This window comes from Erythrolamprus reginae, chromosome 12 (genome assembly GCF_031021105.1).
Source record: "Erythrolamprus reginae isolate rEryReg1 chromosome 12, rEryReg1.hap1, whole genome shotgun sequence".
NCBI lineage: Eukaryota > Metazoa > Chordata > Lepidosauria > Squamata > Dipsadidae > Erythrolamprus > Erythrolamprus reginae.
Window position 1 is genome coordinate 21,741,441 of NC_091961.1, and position 21,104 is coordinate 21,762,544.

The following is a 21,104-nucleotide window of genomic DNA, read 5'->3' on the forward strand; positions in this document are numbered from 1 at the left end:
ATGTGGATAGACAAACGGTAAGCATTGATGGGAGCACCTGAGAACATCATTGGTTTTCAGTAGGATTGCAGATATATTAAAAAAGCAATTTGGTGTATTGCTCTAATTTTGGCTTGCTTTCATGTCATGCATAATTTGATACCAAAAATAAGACTGATCTGTCTATCAGTTGATCACCCACTTGTCAGGATGGTCTTGCTGACTTTTGATTCCAGCCGCTTTCAATTACTGGATTTGGACATCACAGTTGTTTGTGGGATTTGAAGAATAATTCCAGATGGAATATTGAAGAAACCGGAGTTAGCACAGTGCAAAGAGAATTTGTTAAAGCCAAATGAATCAGTGGAAAGTTTTTCCTCTTCTACATGAACCTTGTTTGCTTTTATATGAGTGTGTTCTTGCAAGTAAAGCCTTACTCATAAGGAAAGCTTGGCGATGTAAGATGTTTGTTATCTTGGCCTCATCAAGATATTGAATCAAGTTTGAGACTCCATGGTCAAGTTGAGTTAGTCAAGTTGATGTTTGGGCTCAACAGCCGTAAACTTACAGTTTGTCCTTGAGTTACAATTTGGACCAGAACTTCTGTCACTAAGTGATTTGTTCTGTTCGTTAAGTGAATAATGTGGTCATTAAAGTGAATCTGGTTTCCCTCATTGGCATTGTTTGTCAGAGGTCTCCTGGGAAGGCTGTAGATATATGCTGGCTTCCAAGCACTCACATTTTAATGTGTAGCTGCAGGAATAAATGTAGTCCTCAACTTATGACCACAATTCAGCCAAAAATTTCTGTTGTTAAGCGAGACAGTTAATTGAGTTTTTCTCCATTTTATGACCTTTCTTGCCCCAGTTATTATTATTATTATTATTATTATTATTATTATTATTATTATTATTATTATTATTATTTATTAGATTTGTATGCCACCCCTCTCCGCAGACTCGGGGCGGCTCACAACAGTGACAAAAACAATATATATTGACAAATCTAATAATTAAAATCTAAGATAACAATTGTACTGTACATTTAAAAATCTAAAAGCAAGGAACCCCAATATAAAAAACATACATACAGTCATATCATGCACTAGAACTACATAGGCAGGGGGAGATGTCTCAGTTCCTCCAAGCTTGATGACAGAGGTGGGTTTTAAGGAGTTTATGAAAGGCAAGGAGGATGGGGGCAATTCTAATCTCCGGGGGAGTTGGTTCCAGAGGGCTGGGGCCGCCACAGAGAAGGCTCTTCCCCTGGGCCCCGCCAAACGATATTGTTTTGTTGATGGGTTGTTAAGTGAATCACTGCAACTTCTTAAGAGTTCTTAAGAGGATCTGGCTTCCCCCATTTTACTGTGCTTGTCAGAAGGTCGCTATAAGGGATCACACAATCTCGGGCCACAATTGCCATAAATATGAGACAGTTGCCAAGCAACCGAGTTTTGATCACGTGCCCACAAGGAGGCACTAACGGTCATCAGTGTGAAAAAATGGTCGTAACTCACTTTTTTCAGGAATGTCATAACTTTGGTCAAACAAAATGAACTGTTGTAAGTTGAGGACTACTTGTACTGCAATGGTCGTAAGTGCTTGGGCTGTTCATAAGTCATTTTTTTCAGCCTTGCCGTATCTTCAGACGGTGGTGCATTATTACCCTTATGAGTGGTTGCATATTGAGAACTATCTGCCCGCTGTTTTCCTTTACAGTGGAAATATACGTCCCCTTTTCCTTCCAGCGTTAGAAAGCAATTGTGGTGAATGACAGTGACCACTATTATTTAAAATGCCCTTTGCTTGCAGGTGTCTCAGCAAACAATGGAGACACCAGTAGTTGCCACCTGGTTCTTCTGTGTCTCTGCCTGTGCAGCTGTTAGGGATCGACAGTGGGCGAGATGGATCTCGCTCGGTCTTAATGGCACAATTCATGCTTCTGCTTTTTCATCCCTTTCCCATGCTTTTGTGTGTCTGATCGGAGAATGATTAGAGGTGTGGTTTCTCAATGGAGGGGCAATATCAAGGGCATGGAGCTTTATATGTGTTTCAGTTCTTTTGTGTACGGCAAATAGCTATTTGCAGCTATCTGGATCAGAAAGACGATGGGTTTTCCCCACCACCACCACCCACCCTCCTTGTTATTTGTGTACTTTCTGTGCCGGAAAGGTTGTCCAAAGATTTAAGGTGAAATTCTCAAGGCTATAGGATAAATCGGGAGTCCCTTTTCTAAGCACCAGTCTCGGAGGGGTAAAACTGAGAGTGGGCCTACAGTTCTTGCAGCCCTACCAACCTATGTTTTTCTGTGCTTTTCAATCTATATCAGGGGTGTCAAATCAGATTTCATGGAGGGCCGCGTCAGGGTTGGGCTTCGGAGGGCCGGGATAGGCTGGCCAGGGTGGGTATGGGGAGTTCGACGTCACTCTTGTCTGTGTGACTGTGGCGGCTTGAGCACTCCGCCAGTGAAAACAGCAGAGTTTCTGAGCTCCGTTTTCTGTTGCCATGGCCTCCTGCAACCTTCTGCCAGCATAAATGGGCTCCTGAGCTTCGTTTTCTGCTGCCCCAGCCTTCTGCAACCCTCTGCCAATGAAAATGGAGCTCTGTATTCACTGGCAGAGGGTTGCAGGAAGCCGTGGAAGCAGAAAACAGAGCTCAGGAGCCCGTTTTCACTGGCAGAAGTGCCACGGGGCAGCCCTTCATTGTTTCTAGGGTGGCCCCACAGACCAGATCTAAGCACCCTGGAGCCAGATCCATCCCCTGGATGTTCTGAAAAGTGCAGACTACAATAGGCTCCTTCCTACATAATCTTCTTCCAATATAATCCAATAGATCTGAGTCCGGTTTACATATCCAAAAATTCTGATAATTCTTTTGTACTGTTTGTTTGCATCTTTTTTTCTGCCAATTTTCAAGATCTTGATCCATCTCTTGGTCCCGGTTACATTACCGGGGCCAAATTTCCTGCAGAATTAATTGGGACCCATCCCTGCAGATTTTCCGAAAAGTTTGCAGCTGCTTCGTCTGGCTTTGACTTAAATGGGTTTTGTTGAATTTTTCTTTTTTACCAGTTTGAGATTGCTTTCTAGGATGGGTTGTTTTAAATGCCTTTTGTTCTTACTGTTACCGTTATTCTTACTTTTTTTATAGTGCTTTTATAGACATGATTTTATAATTCTAAGCCACCTTGCGGAAGTTTTGTCCTTAAAAGAGGTCTAGAAATATTTCAAATGAATCAACAACAGTGATGGGCCCTGTGGGCAGAAAGGGAAAAAAATAATAAGATGGCAACCACAACTGTGTGATTGAAGCCCTGCTCCTCCCCTTTTAATGTACAACACATGTGTGTGTCAGCCCTCTAAGGTTGACCCAATTTGAAAACCAAAGACATGCAAGCTAATACTACATATATTATAAAGTTTAACACAGGTAATCCTCAATTTACGATCAAAACTGGAAACAGGATTTCCGTTGCTAAGCGAGGCCATGGATATTAAGTGAGTATTAAAAAAACCTGCTTTTATGGCTTTTTTTTTGCCATGGTGATTAAACAAATTGTTGCAGTTGTTAAACGAATCACAGGTCTTTAAGTGAATGTGACTTCCCCAACGACTTTGCTTATTGGAAACCAGTCAGGAAGGAAGGTTGCAAATGATGATCACATGAACCTGGGATGTTGCAACCGTTGTAAATACACACTAGTTGTCAAGCAACATGTGACTGTAAGGATGCTGGGATAGCCATAATGTGAGACTGGTTGCTTGCCACTTTTTTATAGAGCTGTTGTAGCTTTGAACAGCCACTCAATGGGTGATTGTAAGTCAAGAATTACCTGTATATCAAATATTATAATAACAGAATCTTGCAAGTCTCAATGCACTTTCCCCCGCCCTCCTTTTTTTCTGTATGGGAAGCAGGGAGGGTCATGTCTAAGATGCTTTCTCAAACTGCATCCCTAATCCCAGGCTCGTATTTCTTTTATCTCACCATTGTCTTGGCTGGCGTTCTTCCTCCTGTTCCTCAAGGTTATTCCTTCTGCCCATCACACACAAGAAAAGAGCAGGGCTTGGATTACATGGCTGCAGAAGCCATCTTGCCATTTTGGTCTCCTCCCACCACCACCACCATCGCCACCGTCGCGAATGACCTTGGCAACCATGCAAGATTTAAAGTCATGCATGGCTCTTTGACTTAATTTTGGAAGCCCCCCCGGCAACGATCCTCCAGGCTCTTAATTGGAATGATATTGGGTGTTTTTTCCCCCTGGCAGCCTGATGGATGACGAAGACGAGGTCGGAGGGGAGAGAGAGAGAGAGTGAAATGGCAAAATAACAAAGCAATGGCCATCTGCTTTGACTTGTGAGCCCACTTCTGTCTGCTAATGACCCATGGCAGATTAGGCCCAAGGGAATGTGAATTTAGGAGAAACATTTTTCCTGTTCTTGAGTGGTGCAGTGGCTCAGCATTGGCAACAGGAAGAGCATTGGGTCAGTGAACACTCAGCTCCATTCAGTTGCCCAGATCACACCACAAAGGATTATGGGATTGTTAAAAGAAAAAGAGGAGGATTTTTTTCCTGTTCTTGTTCTTAACCACCTTAGAATGTAGTTGGAACAGGAAAGATGTAGGCAGCCTAGTTTCAGAGCAACGCACAGGCCATTCCAGAGGTAAGTGAGAAAACACTTATGAAGGGAAGATGAAGTCCTAGTAACAAATTCAAACATGGAGAGAAGGTGGCTTGTGATGGGGCTCATGCAAAGAAAGTAGCCCAAAGCAGAGCAGGATGATGGGATGGGAAGGGAGCTAGCAAAAAGCGGCTTTCGGAAACATGGTAAACTTAAGTCAGCAAAACAATTCCTGCATTGGAACGGTCATCTCTGTTTCCCCAAAGTATCTAACCAGAACATAACCACGATCAATTCCTTGGATTCCCACAAGCTTGCCAAAAGCAGTCAGTAAAGTCTCTGGGAGACAACCGCTATTAATTTAGCAAAAGGGGGAGGTATAGGCTATACCTGAAATTGAATTGGGCTTGTGGTCGTTTTGACATGCCAGCATTCGTTTTAGAGACGAGGTTCAATCAGTGGGACATGGCTTTCAAGAACATGTTAATAGGCCATTCATGGGGCATTTTTCCAGTTCTGGGTCTAAGGATAAGGAAGATACCCTCTTCTTCATGCTCACCAATTCGTCCTCTCGGTAGCCGTACTGTGAATGGTAGCACTATCCCATTTGGAACTGGGAGGACTTTCAAGAACCCAAGGATTTTGAAGGCTAACCAACCCTTCCAAGAATGGTTCCTCTCTCAGGCATCCTTTTACCTCCTGTTAACAGATGTGGCATTACTGTTTCATTGGGATTAGCTTGGGAGATGGGGGAGTTCAGTTCACAGAGTCACCTTCACTCATAATTCCGTACCTGTTTCCATACCAGCTCCTGACTTCATTTCCGTACCTGTTTGAAAATAAAGCAAGTGTCTACAGCCAACGCCCAACTGCAACGTCAGTCAGTTATTTCTTTTTTCTTTTGCCGGGGTTGCCTTTCTCAGAAAAAGCAAATCCCGGGCAGGTTTTGCCCATCACTTCCAAAGGCAGCTTCAGGGTCCATGGCCCACTTGTTGCGAGGGTCGGGGGTTCCAAAATGCAGGGTTGCCTCTGGACATCAGGCAACCCCTGTTTGAATGTCCATCCTATTTCAAAATATACTTGGAGGAAATTGCTAGTGGGGGGGGGCTAATTTTAGGATACTACCATGTTCATCCCTGCACATGGAGTCTCTTTGCAAGACTGCATATTTCAGTGAAGAAAGAAAGAGGGAAAAAAAGAAAGAAAGAGAGGGAGGGAGGGGGGAGGAAAAAGAAGGAAAGGAGAGAAAGGAAGAAACAAAAGGAAAGGAAAGAAAGGAAGAAGAAAAAAGAGAAAGGAAGAAAGAAAGAAAGAAAGAAAGAGGGAGAGAGAGGAAGGAAGGAAGACAAAGAAAGAGAGAAAGAAAGAAGAAAAAAGAGAAAGGAAGAAAGAAAGAGAGAGGGAGAGAGAGGAAGGAAGGAAGAAAGACAAAGAAAGAGAGAGAAAGAAAGAAAGAAAAAGAAGGAAACCTTGTTTGTGGAAATACATTTTCTTAGGAAACAAATTTAGCTGAATGGCGGGCAAGAAATTTTATCTTTCCATCTGCAGAATGTTTTAAAATCCAGGGGAACATTCAAGCATTCAGTGCTGCACTTATAGGCAAAAGGGTTATAGTCCTGGGACCGTTGTATATATGATTAGATTGGCAGTTGGAAAAGCAATTGTTGGAAACGTTATTCCCTTTCCTATAGACTCAGTCCTTATAAATCAACTGGCAGCTTTTCAACCTACATCAAAATAAGGTTGCTATTTTTGGCAGAGCTGTCTGCTTCCCAAGACTGCTGGGCAGCCAGCAGTCACCTGTTCTTTATGAGCTCTGAAGAACAGTGGTCCATCTCAAAATGATCTTTGATTACATTTATCTGTATTACGAACAACTGAACAACTCCTTCCAGAGAGATTTTACCGGCATCCACTTTCTTAGCATTGCAGATAAATACCTGCTTGCTCAGGGATGGTGGGCAACAGGAAAATCATCTGCTAGCTTTATTTGCACTGGGCTGAAACCAAGGCTGACTTTAAGGCCGTTTAATTTCAGTTTAATCAGAAAGGGAGCCTTGCCTTTAAGTGAGAACTTCATGAGAATGGTCCGAGTGCCCACTCTAACTTTTAAGAGGAAGTGACAGAACTGGTGACCCTGCTTGAACAGGGGGTTGGATTAGCTGCCAGGAGTCCTCTGGGAGTTGGGTGGCATATAAATACAAATAATAAACATAAATAAATAAAATAGAAGACCTCCAAAGTCCCTTCCAACTGCCCTGCCCTGCCCCTATTTCTATTTCTATTATTTCTATTATTTCTATTATTTCTATTATTTCTATTTCTATTATTTCTATTATTCCTATTATTCCTATTATTTCTATTTCTATTTCTTCTATTTATTTCTATTCCTACCCTACCCCAGGACAGGGACTTTTAAAGAGAATCTTTAAAATTATAATCTTGTTTCAATCAAGAGCATTTCCTTTTAGAATTTTTAGAATTTAGAATAACACAGTTGGAGGACCTAGGAGGTCTTTTAGTCCAACCCCCTGCTCAGGCAGGAAACCCTATACTATTTCAGACAATCTGTTCTTAATAACCTCAAGTGCTGGAACATTTACAATTTCTGGAGGCAAATTGTTCCACTGGTGAATTGATCTGTCAGGAAATTTCTTCTTAGTTCTAGATTGCTTCCCTCCTTGATTGGTTTCCATTTTATGCGACCAAGCTGGAAATATAGCCCACCCTGTAAGTGGGTTTCATGAATTACTGCTGTTTTCAGCAAATGGCTAAATCAAATTGGCTATGCATAGTGTTATATCATAAATTATGATCCCGCTAGACAAAAAATGAAATGGAGAGAGGAAATTTGCAATTAAAATCTGCATAACAGTGACTGGGTGGTCATGATAATGGTGCAGGCCATTATCCAAACCATTATTTGCAAACCAAAATCTGAAGAATGCTGATCATACCCGTAATTTATAATCCCCAAATAAATTATGGAAATCCTTTATATGACTCTAGTACTAATGCAGAAGATCATTGTAAAGGTAAGGAGGTTTAAATGATATATATCCCAATTTCCTCTTTCCCTTCCAGTATAAAATGGGTTCTCTTCTGCATGCTGGTGCCATATTAGCTAAAGCTTATTTTCGCCAATGCGCACAAGTTTTGTAATTTTCCCCTAATTGGTAACTCTCTCATGCCGTTTAGTTTAAGATTGTTATCTCTTCCTTTTAGAATATCTATCATTATTCCAGACAATTGCTTTAGTCTGGCAAGATTAATGTCTGGCCCAAAGAACCAAGAGTGACATGCAGAGTTACTTATGAGTAGTTCTTTTATTGTTGTTCGCCTACAGACAGAATCTTGCCAGACTAAAGTAATTATCTGCCATCACTATAGAATAACCTTTGATTGTTAGGCAGGGTTCGACCTTGCTCTCTTCTTGCCTGCCAGACATCCCAAGTCCCTCTGTTACTTTGCCCTAATCTGGGGAAGAACTCTTCCCTCCTGGGACTACATTCCTCTACAGCTTTGCTAATAAAACTTATACATTTGAAGTTCATTGTATACTGATGAAAAAAATAAAGGGAACACTTAAACATCAGAATATAATCCCAAGAAAATCAAACTTCGGTGAAATCAAACTGTCCACTTAAGAAGCAACACTGATTGAAAATCAATTTCATTTTGTTGTCAGGATATTCAACTTTGTACAAAACAAAGTATTCAATGAGAATATTTCATTCATTCAGATCTGTTATTTGAGTGTTCCCTTTATTTTTTTGAGCAGTGTAATTCTATTGCTTTTTCATATCCACATTTTAGTGTGGTAAGATAAGGAATCCATTCTTAATTTCTATTTAACACAACTTCAACTCTTTCTCTCTTCCCTTCTCAAGGCTTTCTGTCCGGGAGCAGAACTAGATCATTTTATAGGTCAATTAATTGGCCATATGTAGTGCATCATCCCATTTTTCTACTGTGTTTAGGTGACACAAACACACAGTCCTAGTGGGATGAACTAGAACTTTCTGCGCTCATGCATCTGTATTTAGATTCTGAAGAAACATTTCTTCTCACTTGGTGCAATTTTGTTCTGCAGGCATGCCACTGAAACATATAGCTTTGCTTAAAACAATTTCATCTGAATTCAATTTATATGTAAATCATGCTAGTGCACCATAAGGACAAGAAGTTAAAAGCCACCCCTGAGTTTCAGTGGTTGGTCAGGTTTTGTATTCTCTACAGGAGGCAAGGTAGAACAGGAAAAAAAAAAGTGTGGGCCAAAGAGCAAAAATAAATAAATAAAGCCCCTAACTTCATCTAATTTAATTTACATACTAAATGAGATGGGAAAGAAGAAGTGACCACAAACAAGGGTAGAAACATATCATATTTTGCTCCAAATATCTGCAATAAATCCAAGTGCAACTTTAATTTTTTCCCCCTTTATGTGCAAAAAGAAGATATTCCATATATCTGATTGGCTATAGACACAAATTTCAAGATTTCCCTTGAATCAATTGAAGATTGTTTGATTAAAACAAAATGAAAATCTCAACAAAGTAATGCACACATTAGGGAAATTTGAAGAAATAGAAATTATGAATTGTGCAATATATAGATTAACTCTCCTTTTGGTGCATCTAAGGATTCTAAGTACTCTCGATCTTGGTTAATGCTTGGCAGGAATAGGTTTGATTTAGAATAAGCAGGACATAATTAATCTATTTACACTTCCAGATCATCATTAAATAATACAGGCACAAGCCAAGATTTTTCCTTTCATTGCTCTTAATCAGATTATTGTTCCGCTTAATCAGAGTCGGACTTTGGAACTTCTTTGTCATGATTTCCTAAAATGAAGAGATTTGTCAGCCTTTGAAATGGCTGCTCTAGCCTCTTTGCTTCTTTGTGAACACCTGTACTTTAAAACATGGCCTTTTAACATTTCTCCCACTAGGAACCCAGGCCTCCCGGTATGCCAAAACCTTATATTTTAATTTCATCCTATTTTAATCCTGCCTCCCTCCATTCCACCCTGTTTCAAAATACCGCGGGAGCAATCCCCACCTTGTTCTTTTAAACGTATGATCTCGGTGTCCGAACCGAAACTGTTCCAAGCGGTGCAGTTGTAAATGGTCTGGAAGTCCGCCCGCACGATGTTGCTGATGGTTAAGGTGGAGATGACACCTTCATCGGTGCTGACGGTTTCGACCGTGTATCGCCCTGAAGTTCCAGACTCCAAGACGTTTTCCTTCCATGACCAGGCCTGCAGATTAAAACAATTTGTAATCCCTCGTGCTTTTTAGCTGCTATCCTTTACAGCAGTGTTTTCCAACCTTGGCAACTTGAAGATATCTGGACTTCAACTCCCAGAATTCCCCAGCCAGCGAAAGCTGGCTGCGGAATTCTGGGAGTTGAAGTCCAGATATCTTCAAGTTGCCAAGTTTGGGAAAAACTGCTTTACAGAACAACAGAGTTGGAAGGGACCTTGGAGGTCTTCTATGATATTGACCAAACAATATGTATGCTTATACATGCATGGTCCTCAACCTACCACCACAATGGAGCCCAAAAACTGTGTTGCTAAGTGAGACAGTTTTTAAGTTGCCCCATTTTATGACATAGTTTGTCACCATTGTTCAGTGAATCCCTGTAATTCTTACATTGGTAACATGGTTGTAAAGTGAATCTGGCTTCCCCACTGATTTTACTGCGGGAAGAGCTGCAGTGGCACAGTGGTTAGAGTGCAGTACTACAAGCTACTTCTGCTACCTGCTGCCTGCCTGCAATGTGACAGTTTGAATCTCACCAGGCTCAAGGTTGACTCATCCTTCCATCTTTCCAAGGTGCACAATATTTCAGGCTAATTCTGCCCACTGCCAGCTGCAGCAGTTCGATCCTGACCAGCTCAAGGTTGGCATAGTGGTCAGGGTGCAGTATTGCAGGCTACCTCTCCTGACTCCTGGCTGCCAGATTGCATATCACAAGGCTGAAGGTTGACTCAGCCTTCCATCCTTCCGAGGTGGGTAAAATGAGGACCCAGATTGTTGGGGGCAAGATTCTGACTGTGTAAGCCATTTAGAAAGGGCTGTAAAAGCACTGTGACGTGGTATATGAATCTAAGTGCTATCACATGCCCGGAACTGTGCAACCGTAAAAAATACATTCCAGTTGCCTACAAATTTGACCACATGGTCATGGCGATGCTGCAACGGTCATAAGTGTTGGTCATAAGTGACTTTTGTTCAGTGGTATTGTAACTTTTGTAATTGTAATTGAACGGTGATAAGTCAAGGATGACCTGTTTATTTACTATTTCTTGGCATCTATGAATAAGGGACATCAGAAAAAATAAAAATCTTATGCACCATCTTAACTTTATCCACACCAGCCTATTTCTTCATAGAAGGACGTGTTGCAGTGTGTGTGTGTGTGTGTGTGTGTGTGTGTGTGTGTGTGTATTCCACTCTTCCCTTATTACCTCTTCTGAATGAGGTTTGCTGGGTGGCAACCAGGAGAAACACCCTCTATGGAGTGGCTCCTAGTCTACAACAAGTGGCTACAGTCAATATGATTTTTCCTTTCCCAATCAATGTTTTTTTTCAATTAATAGTCCTGATTTTGAATTGATTTATGCTGCCTGATTTGTTACGTTATTCCCTCTTTCTCCCTCTGTTGCTCAAACTCCCTGGAAATATTGATTTAACTCTAAGTATCAATCTGTTATCATGATAGATTGATAATATCAGCCATGGGGGCACATTGGTTAGAGTGCTATACTGCAGGCTACTTCTGCTGACTGCTGGCTGCCAGATCGAATCTCCCGAGGCTGAAGGTTGACTCACCTTCCATCCTTCTGGGCAGTGAAGGGCTACCAAAATTTTTACTACCACACTGTGGGCATGGCTTATGCAGGATGCCCTGCATTTTCTTTCAATATCTTTCAGTGCAAATTGGGTGCTCTGGGGTGGAGCTCAATTTTTGCTACCCCACTGTGTGTGTCCCCCCCCCCGTCCAGGCAGTAGCGCACCCCTGCTTCTGGGGTGAGTAAAATGAGGGCCCAGATTGTTGGGGGCAAGCGGTTGACTCTGTAAACTGCTTAGAAAGGGCTGTAAAGCACTGCGAAGTGGGATATAAGTCTAAGTGCCATTGGTATCGCTACGCCCTATGTCGTTCAGAGCTTGTGGAAGACCCAAACTCACGATTCGGTCTGGTGGAGGCGTGCTGCGGATGAAGCATTTGATCTGGCCTTTTTCTCCGTGAAGAGCATGCTGGGTCTGTGTGCTGGAGATGATAGGAGGTCCTGGGAAGGAAGGAGAGAGAAAGTGGTGATGAAAGAGTGCTTTACGGATAATCCTTGATTTACAACTGTTCATTCAGTGACTAAAGATACATTGGCACTGAAAAAAACAGATTTACAGCTGTTTCTTGCACTTATGACTTTTGAAAATTCTCACTTACATCTGGTCTTTGCACTTATGACTTTTGAAAATCGGTCCTTGCACTTAAGACTTTTGAAAATCCTGACTTACAGCTGGTCCTCGCACCTATAACTTTTGAAAAATGATTTACAGCTGGTCCACAGACTTATGACTTTTGAAACAGCTGACTTATAGCTGGTCCTCACAGTTACCACTTTTGTAGGTCATGTTTAGAACCTCTGCTTACGGTGACACAAACAGAAAAAGGGTAATGGGATGAATTTGGCATTTCTGAACGCATGCATTCGGGAAGGGGGGGTTTCATCCTTCACAGGGTCATGTGATCAAAATTTGGGAGCTTGGCATCTGGCATATATTTATGATGATTGCAGCATCCTGGGATCATGTGATGGCCATTTGCAATTTACCCAGCCAGCTTCTGACAAGAGAAGCCAAGTGGACAGGGGGGAGCTGGTTCCCGAGGGTCGGGGCCGCCACAGAGAAGGCTCTTCCTTCTAGATAGATAGATAGAAAGATGACAGATAGATAGAAAGATGCAGATGATAGAGAGAGAGAAGGAGAGGGAGAGATGCAGATGATAGATAGATGGATGGATGGACGGACGGACAGGCTGGGATTTGCATAACAACTGTGGCAAAAAGTCTTAAAATTTGGTATGAGTAACTTAATGTATGCCTTGCTTAGTAACAGAATTTCTGTTTCCAGTTGTGGTTGTAAGTTAAAAGTTCTTTTCTTTTTCTGATAAATGTAGAAATGGTGGAGATTTTATTATTATTATTATTATTATTATTATTATTATTATTATTTCACAATTCCATTTGAATGTGCGCCACTCAAGGCAACTGAACCTGTCAATCCTTCCTGCCAATTATATATTTTATTCTTGGGTTGAAGCACTGTGGCAAAATTGGGAATTCTAATTTAGGAACCTCATGGAAGGAAAGGCGCTTCTCGTTTTAAATCTGCTGGAATAGCTGAGGTGAACAACAGAGGGCGCTACAGCACAATTTTAAAAACCCGCAGCTTTCACCTACTGTCTAACCAGGAGGGCAGTCAAACATGGGCAAAACTTAATTAATTAATAAGAAGCATTAGCAATCAAAACGGAATAAGCAAAGAGAGGATTAGGTAGGGGTGTATCTCTCTGAGTGTACTCTTGGTGCTTAACTCCATTCCTTAATCACTGATGACTGGAGTAATTTTATTTTAGCATGCTACATTCAGCTAATGTCATGATAGATTTTTTTACAAAGCTTAGGGGCTAGGGATGAGCAGCAAAAGGAATTGGCTTAACTTAACTCTCATTTCCTTGTGTGTCCACGCGTGATTTCGCTACCTGCCCAGGTGCAGTAGCAGAATTGCGCTGGACTCCGCTAGCACTCAGAGCCATCGGGGTGAGCACACATCACCATTCCGCTTTAGCAGTTCACCTCTGGGTAGAACTCACTATTGAGTTATTAACTGTATTAACTCACTATTGAGTTATTAACAGTTAGGTCCCACAGAGTTGGCCTTCTCCAGGTCCCATCGGCCAGACAATGTCAACTGGCAGGGCTTAGGGGAAGAGCCTTCTCTGTGGCGGCCCCGGCCCTCTGGAACGAACTCCCTCCGGAGATATGTACTGCCCCCTCCCTCCTGGTCTTTCGTAAAGCCTTAAAACCTACCTTTGTCGGCGGGCATGGGAGTTGTGAGTGATGAGACTGTTTCTGCCCGATACTAGATATGATTGGACTGGATGAATGTGTGTGAGTGTACATGGGGTTTTAAAAATGTTTTTAGCAAATTTTCATAATTTTTATAGTTATTTAGATTTGTCATATATTGTTATATTTAATGCTGTACGGTGCCCTGAGTCGCCTCGAGAAGGGTGACATAGAAATCTAATAAATAAATAAACCCTAATAACATTACCCTGATTGAGTTAGTGGGGCTCACCTTGAGCCATCATTGGAACTGCTGTTAGTTGTTTACATTTTGCAGACCATCCCATTCAAGCAGTGGTTCTCAACCTGTGGGTCGCGACCCCTTCGGGCGTTGAACAGCCCTTTCACAGGGGTCGCCTGAGACCAGTGGTGGGCTACGAGCCAGAACGCTAAATTGCACTCGCCGACGCGGCTTGTAAGTTCTGCACCCGTGCTGCACCTGTGGAGGTAGCAAGATTGCGCCCGTGTTTCAGCGAGGTTTTACCTGTGGCTCCGAGTGCTATTTTGCTATCTTCACAGATGCAGCAGCAAAATCGTGCTGGTCCCGCAAGAACTTATGAGCCACAGCGGAGAGCGCAATTTAGTGTTCCGGTTTGTAGCCCACCGCTGGCTGAGACCACCGGAAAACAGATATTTCCGATGATCTTACGAGTCTATGGAGAGGGGCGGCATACAATATAAATAATAATAATAAATAATAAAATAACTGAGACACTGCTCTTCTGTCTGTCTCCAGGCGGGTCCATCCACATTCAAACAGACTACTACAAAGAAAAATATCTGTACCAGGGAACTTCTGAGCATGCACAGAAGCTGAATTTCCGGCACTGTGCATGTGTCACCATCTTGTTTTTGACTTTTTTTTGCTTTAAAAAAAATAATTGGCAGTGCGCATGGTGTGCAGCAGGAAGGAACTGGCTGCGAGGTAAGTTAGAACCCACCCTGAGTTTCCTAATAATTTTATTATTTAGCTTTATTTTATTATTCCTACTTTTGTAAGCCTCCCTGAGTCTGCGGAGAAGGGCGGCGTAGAAATCCAACCAAATAAATAAAATAAATACATTTTATGGTTGGGGGTCACCACAACACGAAGAACTGTATTAAAGGATTGCAGCATTAGGAAGGTTGAAAACCACTGTGAAGGGGAAACACAGGTGAAGAAGAAGCTAAGGGAAAGGCAATAGGTGGGTGGAATTTAATTTTCATTTAATTTAATTTATTAGATTTGTATGCCGCCCCCCTCCGAAGACTCACAACAATCACAACAATATACAAATCCAATTTAAAAAAAAAAAAAATTAAAAACCCATCATTAAGAACCATACAATACAATCATACCATTCATAAAAGCTATATGTGCTCAGGGGTATCTCAGTCTTGATTAACTTGCAAAAAGCAAGGAGGGTGGGGGCTGTTCTAATCTCCGAAGGGGAGTTGATTCCACAGGGCCGGGGCCACCACAGAGAAGGCTCTTCCCCATGGGGCCCGCCAGACGGCACTGCTTAGTCGATGGGACCCGGAGAAGGCCAACTCTGTGGGACCTCTGTGGAATCAGTGCAAGAGCAAAACATTATCTCAGGGACTGCCTTTTGCTGCACGAATCACAGCGACCAGTTAGGTCCCACAGAGTGGGTCTTCTCCGGGTCCCGTCAACTAAACAATGTCGCTTGGCAGGACCCAGGGGAAGAGCCTTCTCTGTGGCAGCCCCGGCCCTCTGGAACCAACTCCCCCCAGAGATTAGAATTGCCCCCACCCTCCTCACCTTTCGTAAGCTGCTTAAAACCCACCTCTGCCGCCAGGCATGGGGGAATTGAGACACTCTTTCCCCCTAGGCCGTTACAATTTTATGCATGGTATATCTGTATGTATGTTTGGTTTTTATAATAATGGGTTTTTAACTGTTTTTAGTATTGGATTATTATTACAGTGTTCCCTCGATTTTCGCGGGTTCGAACTTCGCGAATAGCCTATACCACGGTTTTTCAAAAAATATTAATTAAAAAATACTTCATGGCTTTTTTCCCTATACCAAGGTTTTTTCCACCCGATGACATCATATGTCATCTCCAAACTAATAATTTTTGCAAATAAATAACAAAAAATAATAATTATTGTTAATAAATAATTATGTTTACAAATATCAGGATCACTAAGTGTCTTATTCAATGGGGAGTACCTGCAATAATGGTGAGTAAATGGATGTTAAGGGAATGGGAAATGGTAATTTAGGGGTTTAAAGTGTTAAGGGAAGGCTTGTGATACTGTCCATAGCCAAAAATGGTGTATTTACTTCCGCATCTCTACTTTGCGGAAATTCGACTTTCGCGGGCGGTCTCAGAATGCATCCCCCATGAAAATCAAGGGAACACTGTACAGTGATCCCTCTATTATCGCGAGGGTTCCGTTCCAAGACCCCTCGCGATAATCGATTTTTCGCGATGTAGGGTTGCGGAAGTAAAAACACCATCTGCGCATGCGCGCCCTTTTTTTCTATGGCCGTGCATGCGTAGATGGTGGAGTTTGCGTTCCCCGCCACCCACGCAAAGGGGAAACCCCGATTCGGCTCCTCGCTGCTGCTGCGCTACCGAGCAGATCAGCTGCTGGGCGGCCGAAGGAACCTTCCCTGGGTCTTCCCGGCCGCCCACGCAAAGGGGAAACACTGTCTCCTCGCTGATGCCCGCCGCTCGCCTGCCCGCCAGCAAGAGGGGGAAGACCCAGGGAAGGTTCCTTCGGCCGCCCAGCAGCTGATCTGCTCGGTGCAGCAGCAGCGAGCAGACGAAGATCGGGGTTTCCCAGCCGCCCACGCAAAGGGGAAACCCCGGCTCCTCACTGATGCCCCCGCTCGCCCGCCCGCCGCCCGCCGCCCACCAGCAAGAGGGGGAGAGATAGAGAAAGAGAGAGAAGGAAAGAAAGAGATGAGAGAGGGAGGAAGAGAGTGTGAGAGAGGAAGAAGCAAGATAGAGAAAGAGAGAGAGAAAGAAAGATGAGAAAGGAAGGAAGAGAGTGATGTCATCGGGTGGAAAAATCGCGATATAGCATTTCGCGAAGATCGAGATCGCGAAACTCAAGGGATCACTGTATATGCTGTTTTATTACTGTTGTTAGCCGCCCTGAGTCTGCGGAGAGGGGCGGCATATAAATCCAATAAATAAATAAATAAATTTTGCAAGAGCTAAACATCTTGCCTTTATGAGGATGGTAAGGAAACTTGACCAGTGTGTGTGTTTGTGTGTGTGTGTGTGTTAATCCTGTTTTTTTTTTTAAAAAAGGAACAGCTCAGCATTGTGCTTGGAGGGAGAAAATAAGACTTTTTGGAATTCAGGGACGGGCGTCTCATGCCCCAGTGGGCAGAATCGACTCGTGGAAGCTGCCAATCTCTTTGTCGCCTGGCGTTTGGTGCCTGAGCATTAGGCCATCTCCAGGCTGCTAAAGCCTTCAGACGGTGTTGCCATGGATATAAATGGTGGCACGATTGGTTGCCGTTATTTTTAGGACTTCGCTGCCAATTTATTTGCACAGCCCAGAAGCAGAAAAAGGAAAAAAAAAAAGAGGAGGAAAAAAAAGACCTCACAAAACAAACCTCAAAAAAAAAAGAGTAGCAGATTTGTGACTTCAGGGCCTTGCTGAAATCAAATGAAGGCCAAAAAGTAACCCTGGAGGGAAAAGGCATAAATGAATGATATTATTTCTTTTGAAGCCGTTGCTTGTGTTTTCGGGAGAAACGTTCTTTTTATTCAATAACTTTTTATGCAGACAAGAATCTGTCCCAGTTTAATGCAGCAAGCGAGGGGTGGGGACACAGCTCTGCTCCGTTTTTATTTTATTTTAATCATGCATGCATTCACACAGCAAGTGTGTGTTCGGGTTTTATTTCTTTCGCACAACAGGCATTTTGAAGTGTGGTTGTCATGGGAATTACAGCTGCTGGGGGCTTTTCAATGATCAAGGCTATTGTGAGCACAAGCACCCAAAGATTTCCAACTTTTTTTTTTAAAAAAAAGGAGGTAATTTAGTGCCCAGCAATATTTCATATTTGTATCTCCACTGCAACAAGAATTAAAGACTGATGTTGCTTCTGATCTTCTAACTTTTTAAAAAAGTATCAGGCTGATAACCCAAGACATTAAAGGTGAATTTTAAAACAACAACAACAATAATAGTTGTGCAATCATTTTGTCATATCCACATATTTTCCCCAAAAAAATAAAAATAAAAAATCCAGTTAGGGATAAATCTAATGTTGATTTCTCTTGGTCTTCTTAATTTTCCAGCCTTAATTCTTCTTTATCCCATTTCTGCATATGTTTGGGTATCTATGTGTTTGTGTTTTGTCTGTGTGTTTGTATAAGCATTTTTACTATGGTTTGTGTTCCCTTTGCTATCAGTGTTTATAAACACAATGAATGTTCCATTATTTTCTCTAATATGTACACTCATTTTCATGAAGTTTTTAAATTGTTTAGACTTCAGCTCCTGAATGAAAAAAATGGGATTTAATTTAATCGCAGAAATATTTAGAGAAGGGCAGATTTTAAAAGGTGAGTTTTAAACACGCAGACTGGTTTGAACAGGTGAAATGTGGGAAGCCTGCATTAAAATAATATACTGTTGAATTTATCTGTACCCAATAGACACAATTGGCTTTCATTTGTGGCCTACCTGTATTTTACTGCCCCTATTGTAGGTTTTCTCTGTCATAAAAGACATCTATTAAGGATAGAAAGTTGGTTCCCATTTATTTGTTGACCAGATTTTTTTAAATACCACCTTTATTACTTTATAAGTAACTCAAGCCAGTGAACATACATAATATTCCTTTCTCCTTCTCTTTCTCCCCACAATAACAACCCTATGAAGTTGATTGGGATAAGAATGAATGACCAGCACAAAGTCCCCTGGATGGCTTTTAAAATTGTTGTTGTTGTTGTTGTTATTATTATTATTATTATTATTATTATTATTATTATTATTATTATTATTACCATCATCATCATTATTATTATTAATTAGATTTGTAAGCTGCCCTTCTCTGAAAACTGCCCAAAGCAGGATTATGCCTAAATCAAGATTAGAGAATCCACAATCTCCCGGTTTCTTAATCCCTAGACAAACTGATTCTCTGATGCCCCAAATTCTGGACTGCTTTCATGGTATAGAGTCATGAATGAAATCTAGGAAGTGGTTTTTAATCACTATATGCAAAATGTTCCATCTCTTCTAATATGCAAAAAACTTCTGTATGTTCTAATAAGCAAAATAAAGATTTCCCTTGCACATATCTGCTAGTCGTTCCCAACTCTAGGGGGCAGTGCTCATCTCCATTTCAAAGCTGAAGAGCCAGCGCTGTCCAAAGACGTCTCTATGGTCATATGGCCGGTATGACTAAACACTGAAGGTGCATAGTATGCTGTTACCTTCCCATCAAATGTGGTCCCTATTTTTCTACTTGCATTTTTTTTAATGTGCTTTCGAACTGCTAGGTTGGCAGAAGCCGGGACAAGTAACGGGAGCTCATTCACGGTGCTAGGGATTTGAACCGCTGAACTACTGACCTTTCTGATTGACAAGCTCAGCTTGTCTTGACCTCTTAGCAACTGAGCCACCACGTTTCCAATAAGCAAAATAGGAAAACACTAATTTGCCACTGAAAGTCTGCTCAATCTCTGGAATTTCGCGTTTTGAGAGTTTAGAATCCTAGGCGCGGTGAAGGAGGAGGCAAGCTTAGCATGCTAATTTCTGAATGCTGAACTGTGCTTTAATTTCCTTTGCTGCGCATCTAAGAGCCAATATGTTCTTATCACACAACTGTCTTGCTTGTAATGGGATGCTGGAGTTTGGATGTTTAGGATAAGAAGGACATGCAGTGAACTGTCTTGGCAAAGTGCTGTACAGCGGGGTATTCAATTAACTAAGTCTCCAATGTCAATCATTATCGACCAAAGGCTAACACAGAGGTCTTCAAACTTGGCAACTTTAAGGCTTGTGGACCAACTCTCAGAATTCTGGGAGTTTATTTATTTATTATTTATTTATTTATTACTTGGATTTGTATGCCGCCCCTCTCCGAAGACTCGGGGCGGCTCACAACACGTGGAACAAATCATAAATAATCTGACAAATTTAAAATATTTAAAGATTTAAAAAACCCCATATGCTAACAGACACACACACAAGCATACCATGTATAAATTAAACATGCCCAGGGGGAGATGTTTCAGTTCCGCCATGCCTGACGGCAAAGGTGGGTTTTAAGGAGTTTACGGAAGGCAGGAAGAGTAGGGGCAGTTCTAATCTCCGGGGGGAGTTGGTTCCAGAGGGCCGGTGCCGCCACAGAGAAGGGTCTTCCCCTGGGGCCCGCCAACCGACATTGTTTAGTTGACGGGACCCGGAGAAGGCCCACTCTGTGGGACCTAATCGGTCGCTGGGATTCGTGCGGCAGGAGGCGGTCTCGGAGATATTCCACAAGTCTTAAAGTTGCCAAATTTGAGGACTCCTGGACTAACAGAACCCTTCACGTATCTGGAGCTCTGGCCTTAATTATGAGCCCCTGTTTTAAAACAACAACAACAACAATCCTCCAGGGTAGGACACAAGATCTACATCTTTGACTTGAAGGAGCTTGGAATTGGATTTTACAGGCATTGAATAAAGCTAGATGTGTTTGTAGGTAAACATATATTATTTCTGCTTCTCAATTTTTGTTTCTCTACTGCAGGGGCAATTCTCAATTTTTCTTCCTTCTGTGCATTACTTGGATTGTTTGTGGAGGTTTCCTTTATTAACATCACTGTCTAACATGCAGGATATAAACAGGAGAAGAATTATCAGTGGGAAGGATGCTTGGCAGCAAATTGATTGCATTCTAGCTATCCTTCCTGGCAATAGACATTTATCCTTATTATTACATCTGGGCAGCGCACAATAATATCTTTGTTACTGGCAAATATCAAGGGTCTTCCCCCGCCCCCTGCACTGTTTATCTGGATTGGCAGAAGCTTACATCAAAATGGATTTCTTATAAGATGTCAAGATTTGTTTTATTTCCATCTGGGGAAAGGATTTTCTTACACATAAAGGCAATGGGCAATCCTAATTGATGGGGATAAAGGAGAAGGATTAAAGGCCCTTTGTTGTTTGCAAAAAGGGGGTGGATAAGAAAAGAAATAACATTTTGGCATTGCGCAACAGTTAAGTTTCTTCTTGAGCTGGCTATGGTGGACAGGAATTAAATTGTGGATCCTAATGGCTTCAATGGTTGACTTATGGGGACTTGATGGTATCTGGGGTTCTTTTAAACAATATATATACAAGCTGAATTCAGAATTCAGTATTTCAGATGGCCTTAAGATTTATTGGTGA

At 42.0% G+C, this 21,104-nt stretch overlaps 1 protein-coding gene across 1 annotated transcript in view; it reads right to left on the reverse strand.

Annotated features, from left to right (window-relative positions):
* KIRREL3 (kirre like nephrin family adhesion molecule 3) overlaps positions 1-21,104 on the reverse strand; it is a 952,257-nt gene that overhangs the window by 72,339 nt on the left and 858,814 nt on the right. Inside the window, exons 11-13 of the mRNA XM_070765424.1 lie at positions 11,803-11,903; positions 9,668-9,866; positions 5,397-5,432 (exon numbers count right to left, since the gene is read on the reverse strand). Of these exons, the coding sequence (XP_070621525.1) occupies positions 5,397-5,432; positions 9,668-9,866; positions 11,803-11,903 (336 nt within the window). The remainder of the gene's footprint in view (positions 1-5,396; positions 5,433-9,667; positions 9,867-11,802; positions 11,904-21,104) is intronic.